General features: G+C 37.8%; 2 protein-coding genes across 2 annotated transcripts; both read right to left on the minus strand.

Annotated features, from left to right (window-relative positions):
• Positions 1-491: 491 nt before the first annotated feature.
• sord (sorbitol dehydrogenase) lies at positions 492-3,825 on the minus strand. Its single transcript, XM_087794512.1, has 9 exons — positions 3,668-3,825; positions 3,572-3,605; positions 3,305-3,469; positions 3,086-3,245; positions 2,903-3,021; positions 1,478-1,543; positions 1,242-1,420; positions 1,054-1,175; positions 492-974 (listed from the first exon to the last, which is right to left on the minus strand). The coding sequence occupies exons 1-9, from the start codon at positions 3,719-3,721 to the stop codon at positions 809-811; spliced, it is 1,065 nt and encodes a 354-aa protein (XP_087650638.1). The 5' UTR covers positions 3,722-3,825; the 3' UTR covers positions 492-808.
• A 1,138-nt stretch (positions 3,826-4,963) lies between these two features.
• Positions 4,964-6,543, minus strand: terb2 (telomere repeat binding bouquet formation protein 2). Its single transcript, XM_087793472.1, has 7 exons — positions 6,396-6,543; positions 6,208-6,289; positions 6,012-6,151; positions 5,731-5,780; positions 5,401-5,468; positions 5,266-5,339; positions 4,964-5,177 (listed from the first exon to the last, which is right to left on the minus strand). The coding sequence occupies exons 1-7, from the start codon at positions 6,457-6,459 to the stop codon at positions 5,020-5,022; spliced, it is 636 nt and encodes a 211-aa protein (XP_087649598.1). The 5' UTR covers positions 6,460-6,543; the 3' UTR covers positions 4,964-5,019.
• Positions 6,544-19,629: the final 13,086 nt, after the last annotated feature.

A 19,629-nucleotide genomic window follows, 5' to 3' on the forward strand; every position in this document is an offset into this window, starting at 1 on the left:
GAAGTTTCATTTTTTGCATATTTAACAATGACTGATTGTTAAATATGTCCCCCGTGTCCTGGTTCAGATAAGATCTTATGCATCCAACGCTTTTGAACTTTAACACATAATAATCACGTAATCTAACAAGTGTGAAAAACATCCTCATAATGTCAAATCTCTGTCTTTATTTATCCTCTCAGTTTGAACCTATGAAGATGATTACGAAGAAAAATGTTCTGGCAGCTTTAGCTCTATGACAACATTCTTGTTTGTCATTGTTCATTGATATTTCAATTTGACATACAATTTAAAATTCCTTCTAACATTAATTTATCTTAATTGTTTTCTTTCCCATATTTTGCATTACTATATCCACTGCTTCTTAATTAATATTATTTTGTTTGTTTCTTAATATTTTCCCTTTTGATCTTGAGTAATTTGGATTAATTAAGAGTAGCAGAGCTGATAAAAAGATGATGATAAGACAACCGAAAAATAAAATACATTAATGACGGCGAGGATGCAAGTGTTTTTATTGCGTAATTTGAGATGTTGTTGACCAGAGAGAGAAAATTCTCAGGAAATTAAAATAGCTTTTTCTATGTTGTGCAAATATCTCCCTCTAGAGGGCTTGTATAAGTATTACAGGATCATCCTGATTATTAATTCTAGTTTTCGATATTCAACATGTGAAACGCTTTTATATGGATCATTACATAGAAATCTTGAAAAAATATTAATGATATCTAGTTTGGGATTCTAACATTGCATTTTCACATGGTCCTGCGTGTTCTGGTCCTGGGTCGGACTCCAACTTGTCCTCGGATCAGGGGTTCTGATCACTCTGGTCACACTTCAACATGACTTTGATCCCAAGACCCTGGCGAGTGGTCTCGAAGGCCTGGACCGCCTGCTCCAGGGGGAACCGGTGGGTCACCAGGGGCTTGACGTTGACTTTCCCGGAGGATAACATGGCGATGGCCATTGGCCAGCTGAGTCAGCAGAACACAGGATTCTTTAGTCACCTTTAGGTTCAAGTGAGAGTGAAGGAAAAAAACAAGTGATCATTACGTGTTGCAGTAACGGAACACTCCTCGGATGTCCACTTCTCTGACGGCGGCGTTGATCAAGGGAACCGTGGCCATCTCCGAACCCAGACCCACCAGGACCACCACTCCTCCTGAACGGGTCGCCTGAACATGAACAGATGTTCAGTTGTGGACGAGGAAGTGAGTGACCTCTCAGTGGAGCTCCAGTACGTAGATGGCCGTTTGGATGCAGCTCTCGACTCCCGAGCACTCAATGGTGATATTGGGCTGAGCTCCCAGCAGATCCTCCACCCTCTTGGCCAGCTGTTGAGGTCCTTCTTCTCTTCTCACCTCCAGCGGGAAATCAGCTCCCAAGTCTTTTGCCATTTGCAGACGCTCGGGGAACAAGTCTGGATGTCACAGATCTTTGCTCAGTGGACCATAAATGTACTGAGTGTTGGTTTTACCTGTGATGACGACTTTTGCGGCTCCCATTGCTTTAGCCACCAGCAGACACACCAGCCCGATGGGCCCTGTGGGAGGTACAAGGAATTCGGCGTCATTTTAAATCTGGTTACTTGTGTGGCCTGGGGGCCCACATGCAGGACTGTATTTGAGGCCCTCATGAAGTTAAAGCAAGGGTGGGCAATTCCATTTGTTCGGGGCCACAGTATAAATGTGACGGTTGTGAGTATGGAAGAATATCAATGCCATCAGAATATTGAATGGTTGAATTTATTTTTTTAAATATAGGTTGACATAATTTGAATTATTCAATATTTATTATATTTTAATTTGAATTATTCAATATTTTTTTATTCGTAGCGTTTTAAATTCAATATAAAAAAAAATCTAAGCATTTTAAATTCAATACTAAAAAAATTAAATAATACTAAAAAAAAGAAAAGAAACACACAAACGAGTACCAAGATATTTAAACAATTTACCGAAGGAGACCTCCTGAGGGATCAATAAAGTTTTACCTTACCTTACCTTACCTTAGATACTTGATCATACTTGCATGCATGCGATCAGGACAATTGAATTCAAAATGCTTCGAATAAAAAAATATTAAATAATTGAAATTAAAATATAACAAATATTGAATAATCAAAATTAAAATATGACAAATATTGAAGAATTGAAATTAATATATAACAAACAAATGAATTCAACCTTTCAATATTTGAAAAAAAAAATGAAACCATTCAATATTCTGATGGCATTGATATACTTCCATATCCTTGTCATTGTCTTGCAAACACAACTATAATGTATGATCTAAACAACTATACCAACACAAGACCAATATTTTACTATTAATTGTGTATCTGTATTTAAAGTTTTAAAATAAATTGACATAAAAAAAAGTATAACATAAACATAACATACTTCTTTTGAATTTAAAAAAAAAGTATTTTGTGGGGAAGTGAGTATTTTAAAACAAAGAAAATGTTGTCCTAAAACAAAACTTTAAGAAGTTCAATTTAATTTTGAACAATTAATGATAATTGTTTTCTATTTTGAGAAGAACAGAATAAACATTTCTGTTAGCAGGCGTTTCACTCTGTTTCCTCACAAGGGCCACATAAATACAGTTAAAGGGCCGTGTGTGGCCCCCGAGCAGCACTTTCTAAGTCTAGTTTAGAGTTGAACTTTGAAATTAGAATGTATTATTATACTTTTTTTTAATCAGACTTCAACTCTAAAAAATAATAAGGAGTCATTGAGGATTGTTGCCAACCTTGAGCTGTTCACAAATTATCTGTGTGAGAACAACAGGTTCAGTCAGCTCAGAGTCGAGCCAGTGTTGCGTAACTCTCCCCCGGCTCTTGCTCAACTGCATCACGAAGGCAAACACGTTGTTAAAGATTGATTTCTCGCCAACATACCTGCACCGCAGACGAGCACGGTGCTGCCGAGGGTGACGCCCGCCCTGCGACACGCGTGGACCCCCACGGACAGCGGCTCGATCAGAGCCCCCTCCTCGAACGTTACGTTGTCAGGAAGCCTGGAGCAGAACGGTTGGTGAGAGGATGTTGCCAAGAGTTGAGAGTTTCGTCATCTGTGGTCACTTGTAACAGAAGTCGGCGTTGTGCGTGTAGTATCTGCACAGGTTCCCGTCGTCGGGCGGGGTGGCGCAGAAGAAGATGCTCGGGGAGAGGTTGTAGCGACCACTCTTGACGTGCTCGTCCAGGTCCCTGGGACACCCGGGTTCGATTGCCACCCTGTCACCTGTTGAAAGATGCACCGCTCTTGGATGTGCACTCATGCATCACATTGGGTGGACTTACCCGCTCTGAGGTGCGTGACAGACGAGCCCACCTTCAGCACCCTTCCTGCCGCCTCGTGCCCCAACACTAGAGGCTTTTTCACCACGAAATCCCCAATGCGGCCATTCTGCCAGTAGTGCACGTCAGAGCCACAGATGCCCACAGAGTGCATCTGCAGCAGCACCTCTGCACAGAATAATGGTATATAAAAATGTTTACAATGTTCATAACAGACACATTAGTTTATTTTAAGCACTTATTTGTGGGCGTGACAAACAGATGAGTTACCATTTGGCCCTGGTTCTCGAACAGGGCGATGTTCCTGCAGGGACAAGTCAGAGTGAATCAAAACTCTTTAAATCTTTATTAAAAAGTTGTTCTCACCAGGCGGAGATCTCCCTGCGCGTGCAGGACCAGAGAAAGGTTCTCCTTCTCCATGACGGGACCGAGTGAAGAACAGAGATGTTTTAAAGAAAGAGAGAAGCTTTGGAAGAGCAACAGTGTCAAAGTACAGAACCGAAAGGTTTGTGCAGGCAGAACAACAAAGCGTCTGATTGGTCAGAGAAGAGTTGGGAGAAACCATTAGCTCGGGAAGGAAGGGGGACTTTTCATGGTTGGCTCGTCCTGGATTACACGCTTTTCTATTTCCTTTTTTTAAATGATTATTTATTTACTTATTCCGGGACACAGATAGTAACGCAATAGGGGTAAAACAAAAACACATAAACGAACTTAATCAGCGTGTTTTTTATTTATTTTAAATACATTTATTTTCTATTAGCAATTTTACTACAATGTTATTATGACCTGATATATCATATATGAAAATTAGAAAAATTAAATGATGAATTAGATGATAATACATATAAACACTATTGTGCATGTCACGTGTTAAATTAGTGTTTATAATCCTCTACCCCCACTCTTATACTAGTGCATGTACTGATGTTTATTGATGTTAATATAGTTAGCGTTATTTGTTTATTTTGTGTTTTTTTTAAGTATCATTCGATTTTTTTTATTGTTTTGTTATTATTATTAATGTGTGCTGTATGTCTGAATAGTATCAGAATCTTGTATTAACAGTGTTGTTAACATTACAGGATTTTTTTTGGTGGTGTCAGTACACACACAAAAATAATAAATAATATAATACACAAAATAAGCAATAGAAAAACAAAACCAAGTACCAAGTTGTATGTATGTTTATTTTTTATTTTTTGCGAACTGCTGTGACTACTCTAATATCCAATAGAACAATCATTTAAGTGTTTGAAAGCTGCAGTTGTGACAACACAAGTATTAACACTGTGGGACTAGTAAAGGTTTATCTTATTTTAGATTTAGTGACATTTGTTAAAGCTCCCATAATTCTCCTTCATTTGTTTTCTAGTATTCTACCGTTTCTCAGACAAAGCTGGTATTCTCACTGCAGCAACTTTACTGTTCTATTATCCATGTGCTCCACATCATGTTATAATATCTTTGCCATTAAAACTAAATAAAGGCCATCAAGCAAAAGCACACTTTAAGAAAACATGTTCACTCACCTATTTGTTTGAAATGGTTCTTTCCAACATAGTTGACATTACTAACATTAAAGGTAATTTTGTATTGTAGAGAAAACAGACAAAATCCATTTGTATTATTATTTAATGTCAAGATTTAACAAATAAATCATTGAATCATTTTATTTCTACACACATTCTGACAACTTTAACTCCATATGATGAAGCTCATAGTCTCTCACTATTCCTCTGTACTTTGTGATCATCATTTTCTCTTTCATCTCCTGGAAAACACAGAGCCTTGCAGCCGGAGCACCGGATGCTTCCCATAGATAATTCACAAAGGTCGCCAGTGTACTTTGGTAGAATGCTCATCTCAGCATATCCTGTGAGAACAAATGAATGATTGTCACGTGTATTTGACTTTGTTTCTTTGTTATTATTACTGCAGTGCAAATCAATGACATGATTTACCTGTGGACATGTTTGTTGCTGGATCTGCTGAATCCAAACGTTCTACTGCTTTGGGTTCTTCAAGGGGTTTGCCACTGTATTTGTAAAAGCAGAGCTAGTGAAACAATGTGACTATATGATAAAATGAGTACGTACATGTTCGTGGCGAGCTCATCGTCGCTGCCCTTGTCTTTTGTTTGGAAACAGAGCATCCTGTCACGCTCCTGAAAACAAGAAGATGGATTAACTAGGCAGAAAACTGTGATAAAAGCAGATATTTGGGGGAAGACATCCCATTATTTCTCTGATCTGGGAAGAATAAAGGTATATGAATTAGATAGAAAGAACTTTATTGATCCCTCAGGGGGTCTCCTTAGGGAAATTGTTTTTCCAAGTAGCAATACACAGCAATACAGACAATAATTCATAAAGATAAAAATAAGAACAAAAACAAAGTTTATATAAAAAGAAAGTACAAAGAATTACCTGACCATCTTCACACTCCCATATAAACCGGCCAACAACTCTTCTCACTTCTGAAATTAAAACCAAAGACAGTAATGGCCCCCAAAAACAATAACACAAATATGTTGTAGTCTAGAGTTATTTTAACCCATCGTATAACTATATATAATGTATAAATAACGACACTCCAACATTTTCCTCACACACTAAAGGACACGTTCATGGTGACTGTAACTTGTCCATAGGTTTGTGTGTAAATCGTTTTCTGTTGAATTATAAGCAGAAAAGTACAAGTTTCTCACCATCCTGCACAGGCAATGGAGGAAGTACGTAATGTCCTATAGACACCGACTTGACACTCCTTCGCTTTTCGCAGGCGGACAGAAACAAGCTGTGGAAAACTGTCACCTTGTTCCAGAGAAAGTATTTACTCTCAAATATCCTAAGAGTTGAAACGATTTAGAAGATATTCATGATCATTAGATTTTTCTTTATTACCTCAAAGTATTGGGGCAAGTAGCATCGTTGCTGAAGAGATAATCTGCGTTTCTCCAGCCGGCCAGAGAGCCACACTCAGATACTGAAATAATAAAACAACATTTTTAACACATTATTGTGTCATTTGTGTGACAAACCATCATAAGCTAAGTAGCTAATGTAGCTAATGTTTCATGGTAAATACTTACACCAAAAGTTTTGGCAAGCCTCTGGCACACTAGTAGAAAACCAAGCAGTTTTATTTCTAAACATACTATCTTTAAGTTGTCATAAATCATATGAAAATCATTGTTACACGAAACATTGAAGTTTAGCAGGAAGCTAACTCGTGGTGCATTCAGGTGCTACAGGACAGTTGAGTCATTAACAAAACAGCCAACTAATAAGTTAGCTTTTTCTATGTTGAATAGTAGCTTTTTAAAGTAATTGTTTTACATGTCCACCACACAGTTATTATTCTCTCATCAGTTCAAACAAGTTTATTCTTATATGAGGTTCAGGTTTCGTATTTTTTAAAGCAAATTAAGTTGCGATCATAAGGCCACCGTACGACCAGGAAGTTGATACAGAATCTACATCATTGAGATTTAACTCATGTTCCGTTAAATATAAATAAACTTTCTTTTAGCCGTTTTGCGATTCAATATAGACAGTTTTTACAATTTTAGTAAATGCTTTAGTTGTGATGTCTATCAATTGTCCACTAGATGGGGGTGTTTCACTCTACAATTAAAGTCAATGTTGGTGGTTGTTTTTTTTATTTTAAGAATTACTTTCTTGGCCTCTATGTGTCCTGAAGCAATCAAACACACCAACTTATAAATACTCCTACTGATGACGAAACAATTCACATATTTATCCATCCTAAAATTACAGGCGTTGTAATTGAATTGATTTCACTTAAGCATAAAAACCATTTTGGCAGCAAACGTTCTTGTGTGGCTCTTTTATATCCTTCATCTCATTTGCAGTGGGGTTGTCTGCAGGTCAGGAGCTTCTTACTTTCACTTACTCCCGTCCTAATAACATCACGTGACCTTGTGCTTGATATCAGCAGCAGTCTATTATGAGAGATATTGCTGTAGAGCAGTGTGGGTCAGTGTTTCACCGTCATAAGTGATGAGGTTTAGGTGTTTGAACGCTCAGGACGAAGCCTTTTAACAGCCTTAACCGCAACCCATTAAATGTCTTGGAATATCATGGATTTTTACCCAAAATATATGTTTTTTATTTTACTAAATCAATATGTAATTCTATTTGAAAAAAGTGCACCCAAGATCTAATGTTTTTTTGCCTGTTATTTTTTGCTGCTTAGACTTCATATGCTGCTGGTCACCGAGTTCCTCTGCGTTGTAAATACAGGGATTGGTTAAGGAGGCTTCAAGCAACCAGTAATAATGTTGCCATGACAACAGTGAAGCCACACCCTGTGTCTTTCCCTACCCCCATCATGTCTTGTGTAGACGGAAACTGAGGGAACTGAGATGGTTGTAGATGTTGTGCGAAGGGAGATGCATTCATTTGATCATTTGTCAGTAAAACTGGGTCTATTTAATTGTTTCTCATGAATCTGAGGAGTAAAATAGGATATAATATTTATTTTATAAGTAATATAAACAACAAGTAGGCCACACTTTGACTGCAGGCGGTTTTAGCTCAATTTTGTGTCTGTGATTTCTATCCGAGATGGCATGCAGCCGAGTATCTACAGAATCTGCATGACTTCCATACATCGTCCTCCTGGAGAGCACACTGGGAAGCTGATTATTCCTTCCTACATGACCTCTGTCCGAATGACCCTATTGGAATTCATGTGACTTTACGTCACTTTAGATCGATAGACATTCATCAAAGCCCTGGAGTCGCTCGTACATAAATATGGAAAAGCGGGGTCAGAGGGACAGTGGCGTTCAAACACCACATGAACGTGTGGGGTGTCCAGATGTTAATGCTCATGCACTCTACTACATTCCACATCAATACAGTATTAATTATTCATCATATATTCATGAAAATGTTAACTCCTGTATTCTCCCATTTCATATGATTTGGGCATAAATGAGTTGGATCTCTTCTGCACGGACGCTGATGAAGTCATGCTGACATAGATCATGATGGGAACCCCCACTTTGTCAGTCCAATTTCAGTGTAGATATACTTGTTTGGAGTCAGCAGTCTCCGGGTAGCTTGTCAGCAGGATGAAGTCTTGGGGAGCTATATCATTCCAGACTATTAGACGTGTTGATTTCGCCCTCCACACATGTCACCTCAAGCTGCTTTTGCGTTCAGTGTTAAATTGGCCCTCCATTATCGCTCCATCTCTTTTTCAATCAAGTCTCCCTCTCCAGCTGAAACTCACCACATCAAAGGACGTGCTTCAAATCGCAGGTGTTGAAGGATTAAGGCCACCGCAGGACCCGGTTTTATTCTTAGAAACATCTTTGATGTCTTGTCTGTCGCTCACTCACTCCTATTTCCAAAGCGATGTGGCAGCCCAGAACACCAATGCGCACTCTTGCCAAAACAACAAGCATCATGATGTAAACAAATTTTTTACAACATTGGATGTTAAATTATTGAACCCTTTCTTGAATGTATAATCCGTTTTTTATTTGAGCCTGTAGTCAGCTGCTTTTTTTAACCTAATTTCAAGAAAAAGAAAGCAAAAATCTTTCCATGTTTTTGATGAAATACATGAATAAATTCATGCTATGTATGGGAAATACTGTATATAACATGAGTTGATTTAGAAGGTTGTTACCGATTGTATTCATCGCTTTTATCAATTTTACTGTAGCATAACTAACATTTGCTTATTTGCTTTTGTTTTCTCAATTGAAACTAAAACTAAACCGGAAATGGACCTGCAGGCACTAATATAGTTAATCTTCCTGGTTCCAATCCGTGGTGTCAGATCAGTCCAACTTCTAAGTTTCTTTCTTGTGTACTCCCTGGATCTTGAGTTTTACTCTTTTTTTTCTTTCTAATGGTGCCTTCAGCTGTACCTGAAATTTGATCACTAAGTTACTTTTGGTTGGTATATTCTACAATGGTCACGATTTAAGGTTTGGTCTGCTTTCATTTGTGTGTATTCTTCCTGTTTTGTTGATGTCCATGGTTCTGCCTATTGTCTGTTTTGTTTATTTGTATGTGTTTAATATTGAGTCTTCTTGTCTCCAGCCTCTACACACACTTTAGTACAGTCCAGGACACCTTGCCAGTGACCTCTAGGTCTTGTTAGACTAGTAACAATGATGGCAGTAAAACCAACAAGGCGACCAGAATCCTGACTATCATCTCAACTGACTTTTTTGATGCTTCAGCAGTTTGTATATTGAGCTCACACTCAATCATTCGCTGTGAACAAAAACCTGAGGGTCATTTATTACTTTCACTTGAGGATGCTTCTCATGTATAACATTTTAGGGGTTATTGAAATCTTATACATCTCATAAATAACTCTCATCCCATCATCTGTTCCACCAATAGCTGGAACTATTTCTAAAATTTTTCTCACTCATAAAAAGACACTCACAAGTGTGTTATTTCCCTGTTTTTATACAACATTCTTTGAAAACCAAACCAAAGAGACCCACATGCATTAAGACTCCCTAAAAGCCTGCGGGGCTAATGTGCTCTCAGTTTGTTTTAAAAGTGACCCAGTTGACAAAAACCACGGGCTTCAGCTCTGGCTGTGCTTTCAGCTGACCATTGTCTTTTGAAACATTCACCGCATTTCAATATAGATCGAGGATAAAAATAGTCTCATGGCGGTCAAGAAGTCGCAATGAATTCTGAGTACTGGTGAATTAGAAAGTCAATATTTTGAATGATGTCGCAGCTCATTAGAGATGCTATTTTAGGTGATCTTTAATGAGTATTCAACATCAATGGATAGAGTAGCAAAGTTTAGTATGAATTCAATCATTTAAGGGATTAATGAATTATTATGGGTAATTAATTGATCTAATTAATATATGTTGTATTGGTATCTAAAATAGCTGAGGAAATTGCTTAATTTGATTTTATTCATCCAAAATCATTGTAGCAGATAAAAAGATTGATAATTAAGTCAGTTCATAAAGTCATCCCTTGTTTTGAAAATAATTGAATGGAGTTCTGGTCATTAGCATTCTACTGTAGAGACTATTCAAACATGTAAGCTACAACCAGAAGTGCTGGTTATTAAATAATTGAAATAAATAAATAAAAATGTGCAAAAAAGTGCAGTAGGTTAAAACGTCGAAAAAACAAGTATTATACAGTTCACAAGACCTATCAAGAGGTGACTAATCAATAATGCAATAAAATGGAAAACAAATTATTATTTACATTATTTAACACCTCTAATAGAATAAGAAAAATGTATTTTACATCAATTCTCTATCATTCAATTTCAATTTGATTTCAATGGTGTTATAATGAAGGATTTGTAGCGATTGCCGAGTACACATTAAGTACACTGGAGTCATAAATGGCTGGACATGGTAAAAACAATACTCAGGTAGGCTGTGGTATTTTAGTGTTGCACAATTGGCACTAAGTAGCCAAAATGTTGCTACACAATTTCCAAAACGTCATTAAACGAACAAAAGCTAAAGCCTGGACTGTTTCAACCAGGCAGGATGGATCAATGCTTTTTGCTATTTAAGTCAATGTTATTTCAAAGCTTCTATCTACCATCCGATGATTCTGTGTCAATGTACCACATAGGTTGACCTCTGTTAGGTTCAGGGCTCGATTGGGTGTTAGTTCAGAGCTCATACACCACTCTCTGGATCTTTTTTGTTCTTCTCTTCTTTCCATTAAAATGACCTTTTAACATCCCCTTTTAACCCCAGGGATTGTGGGTGAAAATTCCAGTTGCCCACTAGTTTTTACACATGCCAGTCTGTCTGGCACCAACATCCACGTCACGTTCAAAGTCACTTACATTCTCTTTCTTTCCCCATTCCGAAGCTCAACTTTTGTCATCCTTGCCACATCTAAATGTTTGAAGAGCGCTTGCTTCAGCAGAACTGTGTCTGGTTACTCAACCAGCAAAGGTGGTCGTAATGTTATTGCCGGTTTGAATGTGTTAAACTGACATCACAGAGGAACTGGTGTATAATTAAAACTAACCACTGCCTTAAAAGTGCACTAGATTAGTCAACTTTTAGCCACCAAACTTTGCTAGCTGGAGGCTGAATGTTGACTACTGGACCCTAGTGGGTCACCGCGAGTGCTGGTGTGCTGACGAGGGACAGGAGGGGAATTGCTCCGCAGACCGTTAAGAAGCCACACTGGCAACAGCTGAGCAACGTCTGACAGCAGGATGAGAGGAACCGTTGCAGGCCCACCTTCAGGGGAACCGGCTGGTCTGGTAGCGGCAGGAATATACAGTCATATGTGCATCACGTTCCGGTGTCACCCGAACAGAGGACAACCCGACGCAGAATCAGCAGCTGGAAGCAAAGTTTCTCCTGACTTTTCGGAAAAGTTTTGGCTGATCAAGGTCCGACGTGCTGTGATGAGTGCGACGGTTGTCGGCCCTGTTGCTGGTGTTATGATGAGTCAGTCGTCTGAGGGAGCGAGACGGGTGCCATCAATATGGACCCACTCTGGTGGAGGAACCCCCCGCCGATCACCAGCCGGCTATATTAATGAGCTGTCTGCACATACCTGGGCTGGAGCTTCCTCTTGTCAGCTTCATGTGTGGATGTTTTCTCAACAGATTTTCTTCCAACTGCAAGACAATTTTTAAAAATAGAAACCAAAGAAAAAGGAAGAGGCACAAACAACATATGAATATTTTAAAATGGTGTCACAACAATGTCCTTATCGGTGTCATTTTTTTACTATTATCTAAAAAGCAAACAAACAATATCTTTGATTAGATTTTAGTCCATCTATAAATTCTTTCACATTCATAAGTTATCTCCAGTTTCAATGGTTATGTTTTCAGCATTTTACATTTTACTTTCATTCCATTATCTTTATTAGTTTAAATAAATAGAAGGAAGAACTGAGTAGTCCTGACACTTTGTTGATTATGAAAAAAAACCTAAAATATTTTAGTGGTGTTTTGTAATTCCATCTGGATTTAAGGATTTTGAAGATGTTGTCAATCACTTTATAGCTTCTCACTGTTGCTGCTCACGCACTTCAGGAATCACTTGCAAAAATAAACTGAAAAAAGAAAAACAGAAAACCTTACATTATGAAAATAAAATATCACTGTGACTAAAATCAATCAGGTATCATGTGACTGTGGTGACACACATGGTCAATAATGGCCCCTGAGCCATGAAAGAACCCACAAACACTCCTAGGTTTTCCTCAGTGAGGTTATTTTTCCACATCTTATCAAATTCTGTAAACACAAGATAGGTGGATGGTCGGAAGAAATCTGGTTTTTGTCTTCTACTCTGCCGTGTTTTGATTTCGAGACATCTTTTTTTAATGGTACAGGATGCCCTTTGTCTAAACACGAGCCTCCACACACACACATATCATCTCCGGCTCTATTAAATGAGATTCTCTGGGTAGTGAATGTTGCAAAGTTCACAGAAAGTTATCGTCAGCGAGCAAATCTGTTCAGAATTTAATATCATACGATTTTTGCTTTGAACTGATTAAGCAAATGTAATTTCATATTCAAAGTTTTGCTGATCTTTCCGAGGCGAAGTCACAAAGTATCAGAGGCTGCTATCACGGCTTTGAAAAAATCTAAACTGTTTAGACTAATCTGCCAGTTTATGTTACGCGTGTGTTCGTGCCCTAAGAGGCTGCAGAATGAGGGGACAGGCCGACTGAGTTTTTACACAGAGAAGTGCCATTTCTGTGGAAATCATTTTGACTTTTTTTATTTTTTTTTTACAGCAAGTCTCTGCAGGGCAAGAACATACAACATGATTCACTCTGAAGTCAAGATCCTTGAGTGAAATGGCCGTCTAATTCCACCGACGTCCTTTATGATTTAATCAGCAGGCCTGTCACTCTCCAACATTCAACATCTGCTGATGGCTTTCAGAACGCTGCGAGTAAGATGAGCTCTCAAACACGTGGATTTGATGCTGAAAATTATTAAAGTATTTCCTAAAAGATAAAAATCTGGTTTCATTGTCATTTTACTCTAAAAGTCCACCTGTTGAGAACACATCTTGAGTCGCTGATGTGATCACTACCAAACACAAGTGAAGACGTTCATATTCTATAAGACAAAATATCAGATGAGTCAATACTCACTGTCGAATGATCATTTTGATTGTGACTCGAGTGTCATTTTCCATAAATAAAGTCATCTTTACAATCTCTTGAAAACAAAGTGAAGACTTTGGAAAGCATGGATAACTAGAGTTTAAATTAGAACAGTGTCGATTGACCGGTCCATGTTTTGTATTTTGGTAAATACTACCAAAGATGAGGCTCGGATGTTTATAACCAATAACAATTTTATACAGTTTTCTATGGGTGGAATTTAATTTTTATGAGTTGGTTATGTTCATAAGAATACCAGTGTACGTGTGAACAAGGCCTAAACATTACAGGTTGGGGTGTAACTTTGGGAAATCATGATTTTGTTATAGGAAAATAGCTGAAGTACCCGACGTTGCTCCGGATATAAAAATACAAAAACATCTGAAGAGACCATTGCTGATCTGAAATTATCGAAATCATCCTTATTTAAAACATATTTAAGGTGGTATTTTATTGAAATTGGACCTATGTAGACTTTCTCGGGCGTCTCCCTTTGCAACATCTTAGATTTAGCAAAGGGAGATAAAACGTTAAACTTAAATGAATATATACTTATTCCTAAGGCCGATCTTTTTTAGGGATGGGCTGATGAAGCTTCATGAGGCAGTGTCTTATTTTTTTATTACCAGCAGATGGCACCCTTAGTTTAGAGAGTATGTTAAAGTCCATAGAGCATGTAGTGCCATCTAGTGGGCTCTGAAGATAAAGACACTGCTTCATGAAACTTCATCAGCGCTTCCCTCTTATGTCCACTTTACCTTGACCTTATAAAGATGTTCAAGATGTTTTTTAATCCCAAGATGTTGAGATAATGCATACACAGAATTGAGATAGAATGTACTTTATCTTCATTTTATTTATATTTTTTAAACAGTCTTAAGGAATCCATTTTAATAATTGAATTGTGGAGAAATGTAGATGTTTTAAAAGTGCTGCTATGTTGGACTCTAGTCTAGACATTGACATTGTCCATGTTCTTGATAAAACGATTGCAAAGTGTAGATGTATTTACTATAACATTGAAACAGTCTTTAACCTTTACTATTTGATACATTTTACATTTTTGAAGACAAATATACTTATGAAGATATTTTTATATAGAACCTGTAGAACATGGTCTTATAAATCTCTGCATGGTTGACTATCTAATGACGCCTGAGATTGCTTCAGCCTGCCGAGTTAAAGGCAGAATCTGTCTTGAAAATGATCCCCTTGTCTTGACCTGGTTCTTAGAACATTTCTTGGAGCTTAGGGCGGTAAAAAAAAGATGGATCAGCTCAATGCCGACTCATCTAAAATAGGGTTTTATATCCATCATGAAAAATCATGCACGCAACCCCTCTGGTCTGTGTGGATTTGAACGTAAGAAAGCGTAAAAACAGCAGAATGAAAAGAACCCTCATCGTTATCTTCATCCATAGAATCATCTGAGGTGAGAAGAAAGGTGTTACAGGATGTTAGCGTCGCCTACATCTGTGCACCGAGATCGTCAGGAAGTCTCTGTTCACACCTGCACCGGCAGACCTCAGGGTCAAACACCTCATATTCAGTCAGGATTTCTTCCTCCCACGCTCTGCTGAGCTGACACGTGGGATGCAGAGCAGGATTATGCGTAGGAGGTGATGGGAAGGAGGACAAAAGTGAGAACACCTTTAACAAGCCTTCACCTCTTTTGCCTCATTCAGCCGGAGACTCTAGATAAGTGATGAAGACTTTCACCATCTTCTTTCTTGACAGCCGTCAGGATGTCAAGATCCAGAAAATGAAAAGAAATCATCAGTATCAGTATAGTCAAAATCTGTAATGATGACAGAAAATATCTATAATTTTCCTCTAGAATGGTCCAGAAGATGTATAGATATGAAAACCTTTGAAAAGTCCCGACAACAATTGTGTACTATAGCACACAGAAGAAATGTGTGTCAATAAATATCATTGTTGCTTAAATGACAAGAAAATAAATGTGCTTAAGCCACGGCCACTGAAAACACATCTAGAAATAAAATGTTGTTTACCATAACCACTCCCACTCTGCTGTGATTGGTCAAGCATGGAGGTTTGTAATCAATCCCAGAGGTCTCCACCTCCAAGGGACTCATTGTATAAACAAAGTGGGGTGTGATTACAGCTGGCTGGAGGAGGAGTGGAGACCATTATTATGTCATAAAGGACTCTGCTCTCGTAACCTCTTGTTCGCTGAGATTTCAGAAGGGGGAGAACTTTATAATGTACTTACTTCAAAACATGGTCATGATGAGGGAATTACCTCATCTTGGAGAGGAAGACTTCATTTGAAACATGTTGTTTGTATTGATTATTACAGCTTAAAAGGTGTTTTTTAAAGACTTTTAAGATTTTCCTTCAATTAACATTAATCTGTAAATTCCGAAATTAGGTGTTCTATAAAAAACTAGAACTGTTTGTTGAACCTTGGGAAAGGAAGACAATTGAACCTACCCTTCTGCTGCATGACATGTTTTTGGTATTAAAGAATTGTAAAGAACTTTAATTTGCCAAAAGACCGTTTCCCCCCTCAAATGATTACATGCACTGTATGTCTATCTCTTCTAGGTTTTTCTTGGATCAATCAGGTCCATAAAATCAAATCTATTATTTTAAAATCTAAAACAAACAATACCACCACATTTTTGCTATAGAAGTTATTGGTGAGTCAGAATTTTACACCGAATTTCAATTGATCATCAGACAAGCCCATGTTTGGATACTTCCTCTAAGGCATTTCCACACTTGACTTGTCATTGTGGACTCTTCTGCTATCTCCAACCGAGGGATCCTATTCTGTCCCCAAGCACACATGAAGATACAATCTCTCCATCTGGTCCATCCGATAGTCTCCAAACACTTAGACATGGCTGAACACCCCTCTATAGGTGGAGGACCAGGGAGACTTCAGTCCCCTGCTGGACGTAGCCTTAAGTACAGTTAGTTCGGTAATTTGTAGGATAAATCATCACCATATCTCCAGTCATGATTTGATTCCTGCTAGCTTCTCGTTCATCCTTGTTTCTGCTACAGCTCCATCGAAAAGTGTTTGATTTTTTTGTGTTTATCTCAGGGTCAAAGTGACCCAGAGTCAAACAATGCAAATGAGTTTGTTGTATCCCTCGTGTTGTCTCTGAGTCAAGACAAGCAACCTCCACCACTGCATATGTATTTCTGGAATTTGATTTCGGGCCTCCGGGTCACCTTGACCCTGAGAAAAAACAAGGGTTAAAAAGACCTTGACTTGGTTGTGTTTCCCTTGACATGAGCCTTTTTATATTCACTGCTCTTGTGTAACCATTTTCTAACAGTTGTAATAATAAAAAATGACATAATTTCTGTACAAGAAGATCTTTTTAAAATGTTGGAAACCTAATTAAATGGCTAAAGAAGCTCGTAAATGCAGAGTTGTGATAATGAGAAACCGTGTAAAGAACAAACATGTGAGGAGTCTTCCCTCCATTATGGAAACACTCCTGGGTTTTTACTTCCCTCTGGTCTCCTGCTGCTTCATCAGCTGTATCAGCTTTCATAAAACACATCAATCTTTAATCTGCCGTCCTTCCTACTGCTGGAGACATGTTAACATGAAGCTGATTCAGGAGGAGATTCTTGTTTCTTAGAAATCGTATTCATCATGAAGAAATATATATTCATATATATATGAAAATATAAACCACACCTCCAGCTTCATGACTTGATCTCACACATGCTGTTTGTATTTCCTAGTCCAGTTTTTTTTAATTGGTCAACGCTGTTGAAGTGACGCAAGCGATGCTAGCTGTAGAATAACTGAATTAGATCAAAACTATGTTTATTTATACTGTTTACAAAAAGGCCTGGGATGTTGAGTCAGCCAAGAGATGGAGGTTTTCCACTTCACACCTGGGCTTGTGGTGTGGTTTGTGTGTTGTTTCAGATGTTGGTTCAGGTTACCTCTGGCGGGAAGTGATCTCTCTGTGACCTTCACCTTGGTCCTGCATATCTGCTCAGTGCAGCAGAATCCCCTCACCCACCCCCGCCTCTGGGTCCATGCACGCTCACCTACGTGCATATATTTAACTAACTTAACATTTAGTGTCCTATGGGAATATTGCGTGTTCAAGCATGTGAGTGCGGCCACATGGTTCACATCGTGTGACGTTTAGAAGAGAAAAATATAGATATGATTAAAATAATCTGGGAATCCCTTTAGGTGATGAAATTTTAAAAAAGCACAGAAGAACAGTGACCTCGACAAGAAGGTCTTGGGTTCCCCTGCTTGTGTGTGCAGACACACTATGGTTTCCTCCCACAAACTTAAAACATTAAGATCATTATTAGTGACTCTGAATTCTCTGCATTCATGAGTGTGTAAAATAATGGTCGATAATGCGGTAATGATAACAAAATGGATTTTCCTTGAGAGACTTGACAGGATTGAGTGATAAACCCTTGCTCAAAAGATCTTTCCCAGCACCTGAAATTGCACTAACAAGCCCTGTCACTACACGATCCTTGATGTTTTTTGACAACCAGATTTGGAAGAAAAAAATGTAGTGTAGAACACGATCTGGGAAACCAGTGACACATACACAAAAAACCTAACAACAAATTTGTTTTGTATAAGCGATAAGGTAGTGTCTCATCAAGTCTCAAAGCATCAATTTTATGAACGTAATAAACAAGTGGTGGTTCTTTTTGGAAGCTCACAGTTTATCAGAGTTTTAATAACTGTGTCATGTTTCTACTAATTTTACAACATAAAAGACAAAACATACTGATGTTTCGAGAAAATGTTCACAGACACCATTATTCATCTTCATCTTAAAATCAATGCTTTGATAGTCGAACATACAATCCATTTCTGGCTGTAAAGATAAAAAATATTTTGTTAAATGCAACGACACTATTTTATATTAAATGTTTTTGGTCTGAATCGATTTACCATGAAAATATGGAAACATGTCTTAACGCATGTTTCCAGATTTCCTGGATTTGCTACTGACAAGCCCATCATGCACACCGTACCGAAGATTTTGTCCCCAAAAATACCAAGAGTATAAAAAAGTATGTTCCAATGGAAACATGTTTAAAGCTACTATAGTACAGCTTTTTGTTGCTAAAAAATAATCAATAAATGTTACAGTATTTACACTTAATAAATATTTTCTTCAGATTTATTACACATGTGGAACACCTAGAGCGCATGACAAATATCATACACGCAAACAGTGTTACCCCAGAATATTTTAAATATAGGTGTTTTATTTATTCAACAATATCTTATAATGTTCCATTTCATGTTCAATTTGAAAAAAACAAAACAAAAGAAAAAATTATCACTCACTTATATCTTACATGTCACATTTAAGAGTGTTTTTCAGTTTATTAGACAATATCATCAATGCTACATATTTAACTTTTCATTGTTTTCAGCAGGACGAGGGGTAACTAGGATCGTGGGTGACAGCTCTTAGCTTTAAGAAACTGATTTCCTAACTTCAAGAGTTCTGTAGCCAGTAAGGCTTTGTCTTCAATTTTGTCCAAAATGACACACCTGAAAACATCCCATTACCTCCATACTGCTCGTTTGTAACGTCCATCTTGAAATGAAGCACCGACATGAGGAATCGTTCCGATAAAAAATGAATTCAATGTGTATATTTTGATCTTATTTAGCTTGAGCTGAACGTATGGAATATGCTGAGGTGGCTGGATAATGATGGTGATGACAATATATACAATATATAAGTGTTGCATCCATTACAGTAATAACAAAATAAAGTTAAAATAAAAGTGTAAAAACTTTCTTGTTTCCACATCTGTCACGACAGGTAAATGCGTGTGTGAATTGCGTGTCGGTTCAGGATCAGCGTGATGTATGCACTTATGGCTGAGACACGCATGAGCCATTCTGTCCGCAGGACTCTCCAGGGAGGATGTCGTCTTTACTTGTGCTTTGTCGGCAATACTGTACATCACATGTAACTGTCACTGCAGTCTATTCCAGACAACCTGATACAGCTGTTGGTTGAAATGCTTTTTTCAGAGAAAAATAAATGCTTTTTTTAGATTGATTCTATAGAGATACTTTTATCAGTGGTGTCATGAATTAGAAAGATCCAATTACAAAGAGGTTATTTAGACGATTAAAAAAAAAGAAGATTTTAAGTAAATAGCCAAGAAATAGAAATGAAT

This window comes from Callionymus lyra, chromosome 6 (genome assembly GCF_982586985.1).
Source record: "Callionymus lyra chromosome 6, fCalLyr1.hap1.1, whole genome shotgun sequence".
Lineage (NCBI taxonomy): Eukaryota > Metazoa > Chordata > Actinopteri > Syngnathiformes > Callionymidae > Callionymus > Callionymus lyra.